Genomic DNA, 20,143 nt, shown 5'->3' with positions numbered 1-20,143 from the left:
TTGTATATTCATGTTATAAGGACCTATTTAGCCAGAGCGAATCCATCTTAGTTAAAAAAGCCATTTTGTTGTTTGTGCAGTAAAACTTAAAACTGACCCTGCCCCCCTCCCCTCAGAGGAACTTACTTAGAAGCGAGTCTAGCGGGGCGCCTGGGTGGCTCAGTGGGTTAAAGCCTCTGCCTTTGGCTCAGGTCATGATCCCAGGGTCCTGGGATCAAGCCGCGCATCGGGCCCTCTGCTCAGCAGGGAGCCTGCTTCCTCCTCTCTCTCTCTCTGCCTGCCTCTCTGCCTACTTGTGATCTCTGTCTGTCAAATAAATAAATAAAAAATCTTAAAAAAAAAGATTTATTAAAAAAAAAGAAACATGTCTAGGAAACCAGTAAAATATGGTCGGCCAGTTCCTAATAATAGAGCCCAGAATACAAGGCCAGGTCGGCCAGTTCCTGATAACAGAGCCCAAAATACAAGGATGAGTCAGGCCAGGTGGAGACATCCAATCAGTAAAGCACACATACTGTCTCCTTAACCACCAAAGAATGTAAACCCCGCCTTTTGGGCGCCAAACTTGAGCGCCATTTCTGACCAGAGTAATAGGTTAGCTCAAACAGCTACTAAAGGGTAAATTGTAATTTAGTTGGCCACCTGTGTGTGGCCTAACATAACTATGCAATGTTACAATCTCATTGACCACCTATGTGTGGCCAGGCTTTTGCTCTATAAAAGTTAGTCTGTGAGACTGGGAGGGGTCGCTCTCTTCGGAGGCAGCCCTGACTGGTCAGTCAGTCAGTTCTTTTTTTTTTTTTTTTTAAAGATTTTATTCATTCATTTGACAGACAGAGATCACAAGTAGGCAGAGAGGCAGGCAGAGAGAGAGAGAGGAGGAAGCAGGCTTCCTGCTGAGCAGAGAGCCCGATGCGGGGCTCAATCCCAGGACCCTGAAATCGTGACCCTAGCGGAAGGCAGAGGCCCAACCCACTGAGCCACCCAGGCGCCCCAGTCAATCAATTCTTGAGCCTGTAAGTTAGGGGTCGTCGCTCTTTTCGGAGGCGGCCCTGGCCGGTCAGTCTGACTTCTAATGCTTGGCATAGAATAGAGCTTTGCATAACTCACCTTGTCTCAGTCTTGTTCCCCTGGCCGATCAGTCTAACTTCTAATACTTGTCATAAAATAAAGCTTTAAATAACTTTCACTTTGTCTCAGTCTTGTTTCGTTTAATAATGGACCTAACAACATCTCCTTTATTGCAGATTAGGTGGGGTTTTTTTTTTTGTTTTTTTTTGTTTTTTTTTTTTTTTAAGAGGGGGAGAGAGAGTGTGTGCAAGTCGGTGTTAGAGGCTGAGAGAGAGAGAGACAATCTTTTTTTAAAAATATTTACTTATTTATTTATTTATTTGAAAGAGAGAGAGAATGCATGCATATAAGCAGGGGAGGAGAAGAGAGAGCGATCTCAAGCAGATTCCCTGCCAAGTGGGGAGCCTGACGCACTACTCGATTCAGGGCTTGATCTTACAACCCTGAGATCATGGCCTGAGCCCAAACTGAGAGTCGGCTCCTCAACCACCTGAACCACACAGGTGCCCCAGGGAGAGAGAGAATCTTAAGCAGCCTCCACACTCAGCACAAGCCTGACCCAAGGCTTAGTCTCACAACCCTGAGATCATGACCTGAGCCAAATCAAGAGTTAGACACTTAACTGACTGATCCACCCAGGTGCCCCTATTATAGATTAATTGACTGTATAAGCATGAGTTTATTTCTTTTTTCTAAAGATTTTATTTGCTTGAGAGAGAGAGAGGCAGCATGAACAGCAGGAAGGGGCAGAGGGAGAGGGAGAAGCAGACTCCCTGTTGAGCAGGGAGCCCAATGAGGGGCTGGATCCCAGGACCCTGAGATAATTACCTGAGATAATTACCTGAGTTGAAGGCACCCCTGGGCTCTGTGTTCTGTTCTATTGATCTATGTGTCTGTTTTTGTGCCAATACCATAGTGTTTTGATTACTATAGCTTTGTACTATAGTGTAAAAATCTGGGACTGTGGTACTTCCAGTTTTGTTCTTCTTTCCCAAGATTTCTTTGGTGAGTGCTTGGGTGGCCCAATTGGTTAAGCATCTGACTCTTGATTTCGGCTCAAGTCATGATCTCAGGATCCTGCGATCAGCCCTGCATGAGGCTCTGCACTCAGCGTGGAGTCTGCTTGGGATTCTCCCTCTCCTTCTGCCCTTCCTCCTGCTTGTGCTCTTTCTTTATCTCTTTCTAAAATTAAAAAAAAAAAAAAAAAAAAAGATCGCTTTGGCTATTCAGGGTCTTTTTTAGGTTTATACAAATTTTAACATGATGTTCCAGTTTTGTGAAAAATACTATTGGTATTTTAATAGAGTTTGCATTGAATCTGTAAATTGCTTTGAGTAGTATGGACATTTTAACAATATTAATTCTTCCAATCCATAAGCATGGAATATGTTTTCAATTGTGTTATCTTCAGCTTCTTTCATTGATATCTTCTTAGAGTTTTCAGAGTTCAGTTTTTTTTACCTCTTTAGTTAAATATATTTCTAGGTATTTTATTCTTTTTAATGCAGCTGTAAATTTTAAAAAAAATTTCTCTTTCTGCTACTTTATTCTTAGTGTATGGAAACAACAGATTCCTGTATATTAGTTTTGTATCCTGCAGCTTTACTGAATTTATTAATTAGTTATAATAGTTTTTTGGTGGAGTCTTTAAAGTTTTCTACATATAGTGCCATGTTACCTGCAAATAGAGAGTTTTACTTCTTCTTTACCAATCTGGATGCCTTTGTTTCTTTTTTTGTCTGATTGCTATACTTAGGACTTCTACTATTTTGTTGACTAAAAGTAGCAAGAGTGAACATCGTTTGTCTTGTTCCTGATCTTAGAGGAAAAGCTTTCAGTTTTCACCATTGAGTATGATGTTAGCTGGGGTTTGTTGTATATGGCCTTTATTATATTGAGGTATGTTCCCCCTAAACTCATTTGGTTGAGATTTTTTATCATTAATGGATGTTGAATTTTGTCAAATGCTTTTTTTTTTGTAACTATTGAGATGATCGTATGGTTTTTATCCTTCATTTTTTTTTTTTAACATGGTTTATCATGTTGATTGATTTGCATATATTAAACCATCCTTGCCTCCCTGGAATAAACCCCATTTGGTAGTGGTGAATGATCCTTTAAACGTATGGTTGAATTTGATTTGCTAATATTTGTTGAGAATTTTTGCATCTATGTTCATTAGGAATATTGGTCTGTAGTTTTCTTTTTTTGGAGTGTGTTTGTCTGGCTTTGGTATCAGGGTAATGCTGGTCTAATAGAATGAATTTCAAAGTTTTCCTTCCTCTTTTATTGTTATTATTTTTTTTACTTGTTTTTTTTTTTAAGATTTATTTATTTACTTCAGAGAAAGAGAACAGTGGTAGGGGGAGAGGGATAGAGAGAATCTCAAGCAGACTCCCCACTGAGTGCAGAGCCCAACATGGGGCTTGATCTCACAACTCTGAGATCATGACCCTGAAATCAAGAGTTGGATGCTTAACAACTGAACCACCCAGGCCCCTGCTTCCTCTTCTATTTTTTAAGAATAGGTATTAACTCTTTAAATGTTTGGTAGAATTTGTCTGTGAAACTATCTGGTCCTGGACTTTTGTTTGTTGGGAATTCTTTGATTCAACTTCTAGTTCTGGTTACTAATAATTGGTCTGTTCAGTTTTTTTTTTTTTTTAAAGATTTGTTTATTTGAGAGAGAGAGAGAAAGAAAGAAAGTGTGTGTGTGTGCGTGTGTGCATGCATGAGTGGGAGGAGGGGCAGAGGGAAATGGAGAGAATCCCCCTGTTGAGCATGGAGCCCAATGTGGGGATCCATCCTAGGCCCCTGAGATCAGACCTGAGCCAAAATCAAGAGTTGAATGCTTAACTGACTGAGTCACCCAGGCACCCTGGTCTGTTCAGATTTTTTATTGCTTCCTGATTCAGTTTTGGAAGACTATGTTTCTAGGACTTTATCCATTTCTTCTAGGTTGTCCAGTTTGTTGGCATATAATTTTTCATCTAGTCTTATAATCTTTTATATTACTGTTGTGTTGCTTATTACTTCTCTTCTTTCAATTTTTATCTCATTTATTTGAGTCCTTCCTCTTTTCCCTCCCTCCCTCCCTCCCTCTCTCTTTCTCTTTCTCCCTCTCTCTTTCTTTCTTTCTTCCTTCCTCCTTTCCTTTCCTTTCCTCCCTCCCGCCCTCCTTTCTTCTTTCTTTCTTTTGGTTTATTAGTTTGTTAATCTCACCCCCAATCCTTGTGGTGTCTATTTCATTTATTTCTGCTCTGATCTTATTTCCTTCCTTCTACTAACTTTGTGCTTTTCTTTTCTTTTTCTAATTCCTTTAGAAGTCTGGTTAGTTTTTAAAATTTCTCATAAACTTATGAGAATTTCTGTTTCTTGTACAATTTATGGATGTGTTAAAAAGAGCTTACATTAATTGAGCCATTTGCCTTATACAAGGTACTAAAAAGACAGAGATGAGTTATCCTAATGGTGTCATCAAGAAGTAAATTTATGTTCAAAGTATAATCCATTTCAAGGTAAATTCAATTTCATTATTGTCACATGAGTCACACTTTTGACTTTCTTTTTTTTTTTTTTTTAAGATTTTATTTCTTTATTTGCCAGAGAGAGATCACAAGTAGGCAGAGAGGCAGGCAGAGAGAGAGGGGAAAGCAGGCTCCCCGCTGAGCAGAGAGCCTGATGCGGGGCTCGATCCCAGGACCCTGAGATCATGACCTGAGCTGAAGGCAGAGGCTTAACCCACTGAGCCACGCAAGCGCCCTGGATCCAACAATTCTATGTATTACTCAGTGTTCGTCCATATAAGTGCACTCTTAATCCTCTTCACCCATTTTACCCATCCTCCCACCCACCTCCCCTCTGGCAACCACCAGTTTATTCTCTATAGTGAAGGATCTTTCTGGGTTTGTCTCTTTTTTCTTTGTTTGCTTTGTTTCTTAAATTCCACATATGGGTGGAATCATACAGGTATTTGTCTTTCTCTGGGTGACTTATTTCACTTAGCATTATACCCTCTACATCTATCCATGTTGTTGCAAATGGCAAGATTTCATTCTTTCTATGGCTGAATAATATTCCATTCTGTGTATATTCCATGGTGTGTATATCTCACATCTTTATCCATTCATCCATGGATGGACAGCTGGGTGGCTTCCATATCTTAGCTGTTATAAATAATACTGCAGTAAACATAAGGGTGCATGCATCTTTTTGAATTACTGTTTTCATGTTCTTTGGATAGATACCCAGCAGTGGAATTATAGGATCATATGGTACTTCTGTTTTTAATTTTTTTGAGAAACCACTATACTGTTATCCACAGGGCCTATACCAGCTTGCATTCCCACCAACAGAGCATGAGGGTTCCTTTTTCTACACATCCTTGTCAACACTTGTTATTCCTTTGTTTTTTATTTTAGCCAATCTGACAGACATGAGGTGATATGTCATTGTTTTGATTTGCATTTCCCTGATGATCAGTGATATTGAGCATCTTTTCATGTGTCTGTTGGCTATTTCTATATCTTCTTTGGAAAAATATCTGCTGAGGTCCTCTGCCTATTTTTAAATTGGGTGATGATGATGATGATGATGATGATTTTGGTCTTGAGTTGTAAAAGTTTTTACATATTTTGGGTATTAACTCCTCATTGGATATGTCATTTGCAAATACCTTCTCCCATTCAGTAGATTGTCCTTTTATTTTGTTGATGGGTTCCTTCCCTCTGTGACAGCATTTTTGTTGGTATAGTCCCTGTTAGGTCCCCAGTAATGGGCCCGTGATTAAAGGAGCCAGACTGATACAAAGCGAAGGTCAAGCAAAGCTTTATTTCGCGCCAAGCATCAAGAATCAAACCGAATGTTGGGGGCCGCACCTCTTACAGAGAGGGCGAACCCTTTCTGCTCACAGACTAGCTTTTAAGGGCAAAGGCCATGCGGTTGGGCCTGGCCACACACAGGTGGCATGAAATTGTAACACACAGTCAGGCTAAGTGACCAACTGAATTACAATTTACCCTATTAGATATTTGAATCAGCCTATCACCTTGGTCAGAATTGGCGCCCAAAAAGTGCCCAAAGGGCAGGGCCCATACTCCTTGGTAACTAGGGAGACAGTATGCACGATTTACTGATTGGATGTCTCCACCTGACCCAACTCATCCCTGTGTTCAGGCTGTTATCTCCACCTGACCTGACCCACCCTTGTATTTGGGCTTTGTTACCTGGGACTGGTTTCCCAGACTTGCCTTTAAGTAAGTTCCCCTGGTGGGGAGGGCAGGGTCAATTTAAGTTTTACTGCATAAACAGCAAAATGGCAGTTCAACTGGGGTGGGGCCGCTCTGGCTTAATAGGCCCTTACAGTCCCAATAGTTTATTTTTGCTTTTGTTTCCATTGCCCAAGGAGACATATGTAGGAAGATGTTTTTATAACTGATGTCAAAGAGATTACTGCTTTTGTTTTCTTCTAGAAATTTTATGGTTTCAGGTCTCACATATAGCTCTTCAATCCAAAGGTTCCCCTTTCTCTGCATCCTCACCAACACCTGTTATTTCTTGTGTTGTTAATTTTAGCCATCCTGACAATGAGATGGCACTGATTTGTATTTCCCTGATGCCGATGTTGAGCATCTTTTCATGTGTCTATTAGTCATCTGGATGTCTTTTTGAAAAAGTGTCTGTTCATGTCTTCTGCCCATTTCTTAACTGGATTATTTGTTTTTTGGGTGTTGAGTTTGATAAGTTGTTTGTAGATTTTGGATACTAACCCTTTATCAGAAATGGTTTTTTTTTTTCCTTTATCAGATATGTTGTTTGCAAATATCTTCTCCCAGTTCATAGGCTGCCTTTTAGTTTTGTTGATTGTTTCCTTTGCTGTGCCTTTTTCCCCTTTGCTTGATGAAGTCCCAGTAGTTTGTTTTCACTTTTGTTTCCCTTGCCTGTGGTGATTGTTTAGTAAGAAGTTGCCATGGCTAGGTCAAAGAGATGTCTGCTTGTGTTCTCCTCTAGGATTTTAATGGCTTCCTGTCTCACATTTAGGTCTTTCAACCATTTTGAATTTATTTTTGTGTATGGTATAAGAAAGGGTCCCGTTTCATTCTTCTGTGTGTTGCTGTCCAGTTTTCCCAACACCATTTGTCTTTTTTCCATTGGGTAGTCTCTCCTGCTTTGTCGAAGATTTGTTGACCATGTAGTTGTGGGTCCATTTCTGGTTTCTCTATTCTGTTCCATTGATTTATGTGTTTGTTTTTGTGCCCTTACCATACTTTCTTGATGACTACAGCTTTGTAATGTAACTTGATATCTGGAATCCTGATGCCTCGGGTTTTGTTTTCCTTTTTCAGAATTGCTTTGGCTGTTCGGTGTCTTTTGTGGTTCCACACAAATTTTAAGATTGTTTATTCTAGCTCTGTGAAAAATGTTAGTGGTGTTTTGATGGGGATTGCATTAATTGTGTAGATTGCTTTGGGTAGTACCAAATTGCAATTGTGTATTTAATAGGCTACCTTCTACAGTAGATTGGGAGGTCGACAAGCTTAGGGGCCATGTCTTGTTTTTACCTTTGTACCCAACATATCTGGTACATAGAGGATACTTCATAAATAGTTGTTAAATTAATAAATGTATACAGTAGATTGAAGAAAATACACTTCAGTTTAAAATAAAGAAGAGTAAAAGAGGAGGGTTGAAAGAGGGAGAAAAAGGTAGATGAAGGAGGAATAGAGAAACAAGAAGAAACAAGCTACTCTCAGTTTTCTTTATTCTTCACCCCTCTTACCCATGTGACTATTCTTTTTAACCATTAACAGCATATCTGACAGGAAATTATAAATTATAAATTAATTTTATATAAATATAATTTATATAAATAAATGATAAAAACAGGAAATTATCTGACACGCATGTGCATGTGCGTGTGCGCATGTGTACACACACACACACACCCCCTCACCCTCACTCAACACCCCCCCCCCAAGTAAACTTAATTTGGATAACTACTAGTGTGAATCAATAGTTAAAAAATCTACCTCCAGGGGTGCCTGGGTGGCTCAGTGGGTTAAAGCGTCTGTCTTCCGCTGGGGTCAGGATCCCAGCGTCCTGGTATCGAGCCCCGCATTGGGCTCTCTGCTCAGCAGGGAGCCTGCTTCCACCTCTCTCCCTGCCTGCCTCTCTTGCCTACTTGTGATCTGTCTGTCGAATAAATAAATAAAATCTTTTAAAATAACCAGCAAATTAAAACAAAAGAAGAGAAAAGCCTTTAAAACAAAAAAATCTACCTCCAGGCGTGCCTGGGTGGTTTAGTCGTTGGGTGTCTGCCTTCTGCTGGGGTCATGATCCCAGGGTCCTGGAATCAAGCCCTGCAGGAAGCCTGCTTCTCCTTCTTCCACTCCCCCTGCTTGTGTTCCCTCTCTCACTCTCTCTGTCAAATAAATAAATAAAAAATCTTTAAAAAAAAATCCACCTCTGTGTGAGTGGGAATTTTGGTTTTTTGGAGACCGGAGAAGAGAGATAAATTCCTTTTAGGACTTGGAAATTTAGGGAAACTATTTTTTTATCTACTGAATGATAGAAGAGGTTTCAGAACTGTGCTTTGTATTTTTGCCTGAGGCTCTGATGCCCTTGGGTGAGATGCTTTCCATGCAGTCTTGAGATCACCACCTAATTCAAAATTTAGATCATTTGACTTAGAGCGTAAATTATCATATATCCTGATTAGATCAGCCTACTGTTTCAGTGTGGCTCCACCCAGGGTCTTCTTTGGATCTCTTTTCTTCTTATGGAAGAAGGAGGTGATAAAGGAAGCCATTCTTACCACATATTGAAAGAAAAGTAGGTTAGCTTCCCCATCTTCCCATTGCCAGGTCCTTATACTTGTCTCTCCTTATTTTGTATGGATGTTTGCATACAATCGGGTTTATGAAAATCTGTAAACATATATCTGACACATCTGACACTTGCTACTTAAAGACATTTTTGTGTCATTACTTTTCACCTTTATGTGCTAGAACATCTTCCACTTCTTTTGTTATGATAACAGTTAATATTCTTTTTTTTTAAAAGATTTTATTTATTTATTTGACAGAGAGAGAGATCACAAGTAGGCAGAGAGGCAGGCAGAGAGAGAGGGGGAAGCAGGCTCCCTGCTGAGCAGAGAGCCCGACGTGGGGCTCGATCCCAGGACCCTGAGACCGTGACCTGAGCCGAAGGCAGAGGCTTTAACCCACTCAGCCACCCAGGCGCCCCAACAGTTAATATTCTTGAACCCGTATTAAGAAGTAAATGCTTTAACAGAAAAAAAAAAAAAAGACGAATAGACTCTTAAATGTAGAGGACAAACTAGTGGTTACCAGAGGGGAGATGGGGGGGAGGAGGGGATGAGTGAAATGGGTGAAAAGGATTAAAAGTACACTTATCATGATGAGCACTGAGTAATACCGAGAAGCGTTGAATCACTATATTCTATTGAAACTAATATAACATGGTATGTTAATTATACTGGATTAAGAAAATAATTTTTAAAAAAGAAGCAAATGTTTTAATTAACTCTACGCTTCAGTAACTTAGTTGTCTTAATTACTTCTGGAATAAATACTAAAAGATTAGAAATTATTAGAAGGAAAAAAGTATTTTTTAAATCTTCCACTAATAAAAAACAAAAAAAGGCAAGAAAGGAGAAGAAATAAATATTAAAGGGGCAGAATAAATAGAAAATCTGAAAGAAGTTGGTAAATTTAAGACCCAAGATTAAGGGGCGCCTGGGTGGCTCAGCGGGTTAATCCTCTGCCTTTGGCTCAGGTTGTGGTCTCAGGGTCCTGGGATCGAGTCCCACATCAGGCTCTCTGCTCGGCAGGGAGCCTGCTTCTCCCTCTCTCTCTTCCCTCTCTGCCTGCCTCTGTCTACTTGTGATCTCTCTCTCTCTGTCAAATAAATAAAATCTTAAAAAAAATCCCCAAGATTAAAATCCCAAGACTTCATTGATATTGAGACATATTAGTACATATCATATAGAAAAAAATGCTGGCAATTAAACTATGACATTATGCTTTGTCATTTACAACTTCATGTTATGTTCATGAAAGCGCATTTTTAGATTCACATAGAGAAATTTTTCCCACATCACTTTGGGCACACATAATGAAATTGGTTAAAGTATTTCTCAGACTTTTGCACATTCATAGTCTGATTCTTTTGAAACACTCTTGATTCAGACTTGTCAACGTCTTTGTTTTTCTGCACATTGTTCTTCCTTGTGCTATGGAGACTGAGGGTGATTTTCTTCTGCGAAATTTTTCAAGCCCCTTTGCCTGGAATTTCTTCTATGCCTCTGACTCTCATTTGGCAAGCTTTGATACCAGTGCTTTCTTGACGGTGACAATAGAAAGTTTTCAGATATATCTTCTTTCCTTGACCACTTCTTCAGTGGTTTGTTGACTTGAATCACTGAGGATTTCAGTGGTCTAGACATGGCATCAAGAATAATACCTGGTTGTGTTACTTTTCAAGCATCCTGTTCTTTAAATATTCAAATATGTGGCCTCACAGTGTATCAGAAACTAGACTAATACACTTAGCAGCTTATGGAGGGCTCTTGGACATTCAAACCAGATTTAGCCAGCCTTCCTTTAGCTCAGGCATCACCCCACTCCCTCCCTTTTATGCAGACAATAACATTTTGGGAGAAATTATTTTGTAGTTTAAAATTTAATATGGCAGCAACTTTCAGCCATAGGTGTCTTTGCCCAGTGTTACAGTGATATGCTACTCTCTAACCCATTCTCAGGCTATCAGTTTTGTTAGCACCTTTAACACTGGTGTATCATTTCCAAGCATATAAAAGAGCATCAGAAGTTCTCCAGCATTTCCTATTGACTCACTCAGCTTTGCTTTTTCCTCAAATTTCATGGAAGTTAGGTAGCTTCTGTTCAGTATGAGTAGCAAGTTTCTGACAAATTGACATTTGTCTTAACCATGCATGAATTTATCAAATCAGCTTCATATTCCATGTAATTAAAAAAAATTCTTGGAGGATTGTTAGGTCCTTTTATCTTCATTTATGTTGTTTGGCTACTCAAGGGTAACCTTATTGCATCTCAGTAACAAAGTATAACAGAGTTTTTCTGCTTGTGGTGTCTTACTGTCTAAAGTTAGGTAAAGCATTTTGTTGTTCTTTTTTTTTTTTTTTTAATTTATTTATTTGTCAGAGAGAGAGAGAAGCGAGAGTGAGCACAAGTAGACAGAGTGGCAGGCAGAGGCAGAGGGAGAAGCAGGCTCCCTACCGAGCAAGGAGCCCAATGTGGGACTCGATCCCAGGACGCTGGGATCATGACCTGAGCCGAAGGCAGCTGCTTAACCAACTGAGCCACCCAGGCGTCCCCATTTTGTTGTTCTTTACAAGAAAGCTTAAGTTGCTGTTATTCCTTTAGCATCAGATATTTGCTTCACTAATATCAGCTGCTTCATTTCTATGTTTACACAATAACTTTGTTTTCATGCCAAATCATAATTTACTCCTTTCAAAGACATTTAAAATGGTGATTAATTTGTGAAATACCAACAATGGAAAAACTCAGTCCTAAGAAATGGGAGTGAGAATAGCTATAATTTCATGTACAGACAGTAAAGATTATGTTGCTATTGCACTTGGTGAATAATAATTTTAATATCCCATTAAGTGAAAAGCACTCTTTGATTTCTGATATGTTAAACTTAGGAAATTGTGCATTTTGGAATTGCTTAAAAAAAATATCAGTAATTTGATTAAATATAAATGGAGAAAATACTCCAGATAGAAGACAGAGATCATTAAGCTAGATTAAAAGTGTGTGTATCTCCATACCTAATCAAAAGGAAATGTGATGTGGGGCACCTGGGTGGCTCAGTGGGTTAAAGCCTCTGCCTTCAGCTCAGGTCATGATCTCAGGGTCCTGGGATCGAGTCCCGCATCGGGCTCTCTGCTCGGCAGGAAGCCTGTTTCCCCTTCTCTCTCTGCCTGCCTCTCTGCCTACTTGTGATCTCTGTCTGTCAAATAAATAAATAAAATCTTAAAAAAAAAAAAAAGGAAATGTGATGTAATGAGCACTGGGTATTGTATAAAACTGATGAATCACTGAACTCTACCTCTGAAACTAATAATATACTATAGGTTAGTTAATTGAATTTAAGTTTAAAAAAATAACAATGTTAAGCAGAAAAAAAAATAGAGCTTAATTTGAAATTAAAAAAAAAAAGAAAAAGAAATGAGAACTAGTTTAGTTATATTACTCTCAAGTAGAGTAGACCTTAAGGCAAAATGGATAAAGGGGACTCAAATGTATAAAAGATTAAATCTACCAAAAAGCCAGAAAATCTTAAATTTGTGTACATTTAATAACATAGCCTCAAAATTTTAAATAAAATTGACAGAATTATAAGGAAAACAGATAAATTCAAAATCATACGATAAGATTTTTACTTACTTTCTAGTAATGATAGATTAAGCAAACAAAAATTATTAAGACTATAAGTAGGGATGCTGACTGGCTCAGTGGGTTAAAACCTCTGCCTTTGGCTCAAGTCATGATCCCAGGGTCCTGGGATCGAGCCCCACATCGAGCTCTCTGTTCAGCAGGGAGACTGCTTCCCCCTCTCTCTCTGCCTGCCTCTCTGCCTACTTGTGATCTCTCTGTCAAATAAATAAATAAAATCTTAAAAAAATATATATAAATATTGGAGGGGCACCTGGGTGGCTCAGTTGGTTAAGTGTATAAGTCTTGATCTCAGCCCAGGTATTGATCTTGGGGTCATGAGTTCAAGCCCAACATTGGGCTCCATGCCCACTTAAAAAAATAAAAAAAAGAGTATAAAAATTGGATAATTATGAAAAGCAAATGGCTAGTTTATACTTCCATACTTCTATAGGTTAATGATGGTTTATAGGGGCACCTGGGTGGCTCAGTGGGTTAAAGCCTCTGCCTTCAGCTCAGGTCATAATCCCAGGGTCCTGGGATCGAGCCCCGTATCGGGCTCCCTGCTTGCAGGAAGCCTGCCTCCCCCTCTCTCTGCCTGCCTCTTTGCCTGCTTGTGATCTCTGTCTGTCAAATAAATAAATAAAATCTTAAAAAAAATTATAATGATGGTTTATAAATTATATTTGTTCTTTTTCTTACATTCATATTTTTATAGTCTCAGATTTTTTGCTGTTTTTCATTAGTTTTAAAAATTGAAATTTGATTCAGATATCATAAAATTCACACTTTTAAAGCGTACAATTTTTAGTATATTGACAAGATTGTACAACCATCACTATTGTCTAATTTTAGAACATTTTTATAACCCCAAAAAGGAAAGTCATGCCCATTAGCAGTCATTTCTCGTTTCCCCCCTCTGCCCACCAGTAATCCTAATCAACCATTAATCTACTTTTTTTTTCTCTATGGATTTGCTTATTTTGGACATTAGATATAAATAGAATCATATAGTATGTTTCTTTTTGCATCTGGTTATATTTGTTCTTAGTTCTGTTGTATTTGATTTGAAAACAAACAAGTTTCTCCTTGAACTCTTAGTCTTTTATCCTCTAAAATTATCAAAAATTTAAACTGCTTTTGGTTTTGAAATGGCAGTCCACAATTCATTATCTCCTTCCTGCAAAAGTAAAAATAAATCCAACTTAAGTGAAATACAAGTCTGGCAATCTCTAAACCTGAAATCAAGGAGGAACTTTCTTCTCCCATAGACAGGATGTAAGCTTGATCAGTGGGACCTGGTATCCAAAGAGTGAAATGTTTCTGGCTTTACCTCATTTTTATTGCATGTAGATAGGAAGTTTCTTTGGTAGTTAATTTTTGTATTCCTTGTATCCCAGCACCCAGATCTTCTACTTGCTTTACAGATATAATTTTAAACTGGATGAATAAGCAATATTTAGTTTAAAGACACTTATAAATCATGTAACTCAATCATTTCATACAGTTGGTGTGAGTGCAAGCAATTTTATTAGCATTTTTTTTAAATTTTTTTTTTTTTTTTTTTTAAATTTGAGAAGAGCCCAAGCACAAGAGAGCAGGAGGTTTGGCTGGGGGAAGGGTGGAAGGGGCAGAAGGAGAGGGACAAGCAGGAGTTTGACTCTGGGCTCCATCCCAGGACCCTGAGATCATGACCTGAGCCGAAGGCAGATGCTTAACCGACTGAACCACCCAGGTGCCCCATCATTTCTGTTGTAACAGAAAAAGATCTTTAACAAAAACAACAACAACAACAAAAAAAACTGGTGATAGAATTTAAGAGCTTAAAGAATACTGAGGTCTAGTTAAATTCCCCTTTAAAAAATCCATTATTTTTAAAAATAAGAAAACAAGTGGGGAAAGTTAATTGACCTATGATGTCATAGGAAGTTAGTGGTGCAGTTGGAATTAGAATATAGACCTAAATTTTGCCTTACTCTTCTTAGATGGAACATCCATTTCTCTGTTCCTTGAGGATCTAAATTTACTCTTCAGATAAGTGTTCTTTTTGTCTCTCTTTGCAGAGGAGGTTGTGAATAATAGAGCAAAGAGAGGCAGTATGTTGTCAAATGTTAGCATGCATCAGAATCACCTATAGGGCTTGTTAAAACAGATTATGTCCCTCCCTCCCCAATCTCCAATTTAGAAGTCTGGAGGAAGCCTTGATTATTTGCATTTCTAACTAACTCCCAGGTGATGCTGCTGCTGCTGGTCCAGGGATCACACTTTGAGAACCACTGCTTAAAAACAGTCATAAGGTTTGGAGTCAGTCATTCCCAGGCCTAAACTTTTGGCTGTATGCCTTACTCCTGTGTGAACGCAATCAGGTTTTTTAACTGATACGTCTCAGTTTCCTGTACTTTATTTATTTATTTATTTATTTATTATTTTTCAGTTTCCTGTACTTTAAATTGGTGATCATAATAGTTATTTCACAGAGTCATTAATTACTTAATATAGAAAAAAATGTAGCATACTGTTTGGTACATTGTAAACACTCAATTGATTGTTTCTATTGTTATGTAATAAGTCTGGGTCCCAATTAAAAGTTAATGAGCCATAAATTCAGTTAATGTTTTAGAGTAGATACCCAGATACTTTTTGTTACTTAGTCATTTTGAGATGCTGAGGTATGTGTGGGCACGCACACACATTCATATGTACAAACATATTCCTCTCTTGACTTGCCTTCTCATTTATGGGAAACCTGGCAGAACAGTGAGAGAGAAGAGACAAATTGCAAAAGGGATTCCACTTCCAAGATTCAATTAACTATATTTTACTTCTATTAATCTCAGGCTTCTATTGTATATTGAAGTAAAGGTGGACAGTATTTTTAAAAAGAGCATATTTCAAAATAATGTGACAGCTGCCAACTGCTAAGATAGAACTGCTTATGAATTGCCCTTGTGTATGTTGTGTTAAGTGGTAGAAGGAGGAGAATAGGACGCTGGAGGTAGTATGGGTGGAAGGGAGGAATCTACATGAAAGATTCTTCTAAACTCTGGGTTAGCCATATCCAGGGCTAGTCACAGTTTCTGAGGAGGTCTGCAGAATGAAGTTACAGAGGTGTATCACTCAGCTGATCTTCTGCATGCACATTTATAGAAAGACTATTCAAATAATGTTAGCACTTACTCATTTTCCAATTATATGTGTACCATGTTAGGTGCCGTGGAGACTTGATTAAACTTTAGAAATTGTGTAGAAGGGGGCGCCTGGGTGGCTCAGTTGTTAAGCATCTGCCTTTGGCTCAGGTCATGATCCCAGGGTCCTGGGATCAAGCCCCACATTGGGCTCCCTGCTCAGCAGGAAGCCTGCTTCTCCCTCTTCCACTCCCCCAGCTTGTGTTCCTTCTCTTGCTGTGTCTCTCTCTGTCAAATAAATAAATAAAATCTTAAAAAAATGGTAAAGAGATAGCTAATAAATATATACAAAGATGCCTCACATTATTAGCTAATGAAATGCAAATCAAAATCAAAATGAGACACCACTTCACACCTAGTAGGTTGGCTGTAATATAAAAGACAATAACACATGTTGGTGAGGATGTGGAGCAATTGGAACTCATATATTGCTGGTGGGAATGTAAAATGGTTCTATGGAAGATAGTTTGGCAGTTCCTCAAAAACTTAAACATGGAGTCACCAAATTGACCTGGCCATTCCACTCCTTGGTATGTAACTGAAAGAACTGAAAACATAGTAACTCAATAACTTGAACACAAATATTCACAGTAGCAAAAGAAGTAGAAACAACCCCCAAAAAGTAGATGTCCATCAACTGATGAATTGATAAACAAAATGTGGTATATACAAGTGCTATACAAAAGAATGAAGTACTGATTCATGTTATAACATGATTGGACTTTGAAAATACAGTGCTAAATGAAAAAAGCCAGATACAAAAGGCTCCATCTTACATGATTCCATATATATGAAATGTCCACAGTAGGCAAATCTATACAGACTGAACGTGGATTAATGGTTGCTAGGTGTTGTGAGAATAAGGGAATGAGCGGGGCGACTGTTAATGGGCACAGAGTTCTTTTTGGAGTGATGAAAGTGTTTAAAAAAATTAGCGGCGCCTGGGTGGCTCAGTGGTTAAGCATTTGCCTTCAGCTCAGGTCATGATCCCAGGGTTCTGGGATTGAGCCCCTCATCGGGCTCCTTGCTCAGCGGGGAGTCCGCTTCTCTCTCTCCCACTACCCCTACTTATATTCCCTCTCTCGCTGTGTCTCTGTCAAATAAATAAATAAAATAAAAAAAAAATAAGGTCATAATGCATCTCTAAAAGTCTTTAAACAAATAAAATACAAAACTATTCATAACAACTTTAAAAAAATTAGTGGTGATAATTGCATAACCTTGTGAATATACGATTATCCTCTGAATTGTACAATTTCAAAGAATAAGCTTTGTGGCATGTGAATTATCTCTCAAAAATGAAAACCAAAAATAAAATATATACCTATAATGAGCGTGAAGCATGAATGAGAAATAAACTTTGGTTGTCATAAAAAATAATTCTGGGAAGAGGACTTGATTCATGGTAGATGTACTTTCTGTGGAGAAACAAATCATCCTTCTATTAAAGATTCATAATGCATAGTAGCCCATCACAAGTTCTGAAAGTCTTGCAATGATGAAAACTTTATTTAGCTTCAATGCGCCATCATCTCCCAAACATTTCATCCTGAAAAACATATACTCACAATGAGCTTGTGGAAGAACAGGTGTCCTAGAGGAGAATGCATCTTGGACTTGAGCATATGTATGTAGGAAATACCTGGAAAGTTCTTTCCTTCCTTCCTTCCTTCCAACTTTTTAAAATTTAAAATCAGTTAATTAACATATAACATATTATTGGTTTCAGAGGTAGAGGTCAGTGATTCATCAGCCTTCTAGAATAGCCAGTGCTCATTACATCACGTGCCCTCCTTAATGTCCAGCATCCAGTTACCCCATCCCTCTACCACCTCCCCTTCAGCAGCCTATAGTGTGTTTACCTGGAAAATTTCTTTTTTTCTTCCCCTCAAAGATTTTATTTATTTATTTGAGAGAATGAGAGAGAGAGAGAGAGAAAGCGGGGGGTGGGGGAGTGGGTTGTCAGAAGGAGAAGCAGAATCCCTGATGAGCAGGGAGCCGGATGAAGGACTCTGTCCTGAGACTCCAGGAGCATGACCTGAGCCAAAGGCAGTCGCTTAACCAACTGAGCCACCCAGGCGCCCTACCTGGAAGGTTTCTTAAAACAGGTTCTGGACCTCACCCTAGTGATTCTGATTTCAGAGGTCTTGGGTACAGCCTGAGAATCAAGCTCCCAGGTGATTTGATCCTTCAGGTTTGAGAACTAAACTTTGAGTAGCAGCTTTACAGAATAGACAAACCCTGTACCTTAAATGGGTGAATTTTATGGCATGTGAATTATATCTCGATAGAGATGCTAAAAAATTTGATATACTAGAAATAGTAAAGTATGAGTTCTAGTGATTTTGTAATGCAAAACCATGCTCTGTGAGTGAATTGTTTTAATTCAAATTTTCTTCACCTGTAAAACAGATCACTGCCCTATCTGCTGTGTAGAGTTGTGGCAAAAATGAGGCAGTATACTCTTTTCCAAGTTGTGTTCTATGGATAAAAATATGACTTAAATTTAAAAAGTCCATGGTTAGTTAAGTTTGGGAGATTCTGAGTTAAATAATGCATATTCACTCTGTTGGTCAGACCAATATTCTTTTTTTTTTTTTTTAAAGATTTTATTTATTTATTTGTCAGAGAGAGTGAGCACAGGCAGACAGAGAGGCAGGCAGAGGCAGAGGGAGAAGCAGGCTCCCCGCTGAGCAAGGAGCCCAATGTGGGACTCGATCCCAGGACTCTGGGATCATGACCCAAGCCGAAGGCAGCTGCTTAACCAACTGAGCCACCCAGGCGTCCCCAGACCAATATTCTTGACTTGGACCCTAACATGAGTCTATGTGTATAAAATCAATTAAATATGAGATTTTTATTCATTCTAATTCTTATAGTGGATCCTCCACAGCTACTAAAGATCCATATGGAGTGGAAACTGTTTAAATAAACAAAATCTGAATAATATTTTGGGAATAGCAATACTTGGTCCTCTCTTGTTTCAAGCTTGATATTTTATTGATTTATTTATTTGAAAAATTATTGACTGAATTTTAACAAATGACTACTATGATAAAATAATGTTTATAAGGCTAAAAATATTTTATCTAGTCTCTTTTAATCAACTTATATTTATAGAGCAACTTATTTTCAAAATTAGGTTGAAGCTAAATTAAATATATCTAGAAAAATTTTGGCTCTCTAGTATTTTAATCGAAAAAATATAGTTCTTCCTTCTCTTTTCCTTAAATTTGGGCTATTAATTTTTTAAGCTTTTGAGACCCTTATTATCATTTTTATTTGAAACTTTTATAATTAACTAAATGTTTTCTTATACTATAAGCTGTATAAACTTTAGAATTTTGTTTCCTGGGGCTCCTGGGTGGCTCAGTTGGTTGGGCATCTGCCTTTGGCTGGGGTCATGATCCTGGGGTCCTGGGATCGAGCCCCACGATGGGCTAGTGGGGAGTCTGCTTCTCCCTCTCCGCCACTCCCTCTACTTGTCCTCTCTCTGTCAAATAAATAAATAAAATCTTTAAAAAATTTAAAAAAATAAAATTTTGTTTTCTTTTTAATTTTAGTTGAAAAGCATTTTTCCCCTGATTTTCTTTAGTGATCTGTTTTAAGCATTATTTTGATAAGCTATAGTCTATTTTTTAACTTCTTTCTAGAACTATTTTGTTGTATTAAATTTCTTGAGATTAGGTATATATTATTAACATGGCATTGGGAATGTATGTATATAGTTTGAAGACATCTTTTCGGGACCTTACTATAATAATACCTTTATTTCAGATGATGTGGAGGACCATCTTACTACGATATTGTTTTCTCTTGGTTTCCTGTCTACTTACTGCTCTTGAAGCTGTGCCTATAGACATAGACAAGACAAAAGTAAAAAATACTCAACCTGTGGACAGCGCAAAGATAGAACCACCAGTAAGTGAAATGATAAAGATAATCTTGTGGGAAGAATTTTAACCAAATGTTGCTAATATCTGTTACTTGTAAAATTGTAGATTAAGAACTATTTCTGAAATAGCAGTAAAAGAATATTGGATAAGCATATGTTGTTAATATTAGACATTGTTTATTTAATGTAGTTCATATATTAAATAATGCACAGGAGAATATTAATCATAATACATTTCCAATGGAGAGCTCACTAGCCAAGAAAACATTGTATTATATTCAAAGGAGATACAGCAGTGAGGAGAGACAGGTGACAGTGGAGTAAAATCAACCAACTAATATTATTAATTAAGTCCTCATTATCTAAGTCATATAGAATATTTACCTTTATGTAAAAATAAAACCATATATTGGTTCTGATATAAAATTCCTCATTTGAGAAATACAACTTTTTAACTTTGTCCCAGCTACCAGAGTAGATGTGTCTCAATGCCATTTTGCTAGTCTTTTTTTTTTTTTTTTTTTTTAGGATTGAGATCTTTAGATGCA

At 38.0% G+C, this 20,143-nt stretch overlaps 1 protein-coding gene across 6 annotated transcripts in view; it reads left to right on the top strand.

The window, feature by feature from the left end:
• NUCB2 (nucleobindin 2) overlaps positions 1-20,143 on the top strand; it is a 49,752-nt gene that overhangs the window by 7,422 nt on the left and 22,187 nt on the right. For all 6 annotated transcript variants that reach the window (XM_080815462.1, XM_080815465.1, XM_080815466.1 and 3 more), the window contains one exon: positions 19,478-19,621. In XM_080815462.1, coding sequence (XP_080671588.1) covers positions 19,478-19,621 — 144 coding nt within the window. The remainder of the gene's footprint in view (positions 1-19,477; positions 19,622-20,143) is intronic.

The sequence above is a fragment of the Martes martes genome (genome assembly GCF_963455335.1).
Source record: "Martes martes genome assembly, chromosome: 10".
Classification (NCBI taxonomy): Eukaryota; Metazoa; Chordata; class Mammalia; order Carnivora; family Mustelidae; genus Martes; species Martes martes.
This window is presented reverse-complemented; position numbering and strand designations above follow the sequence as displayed.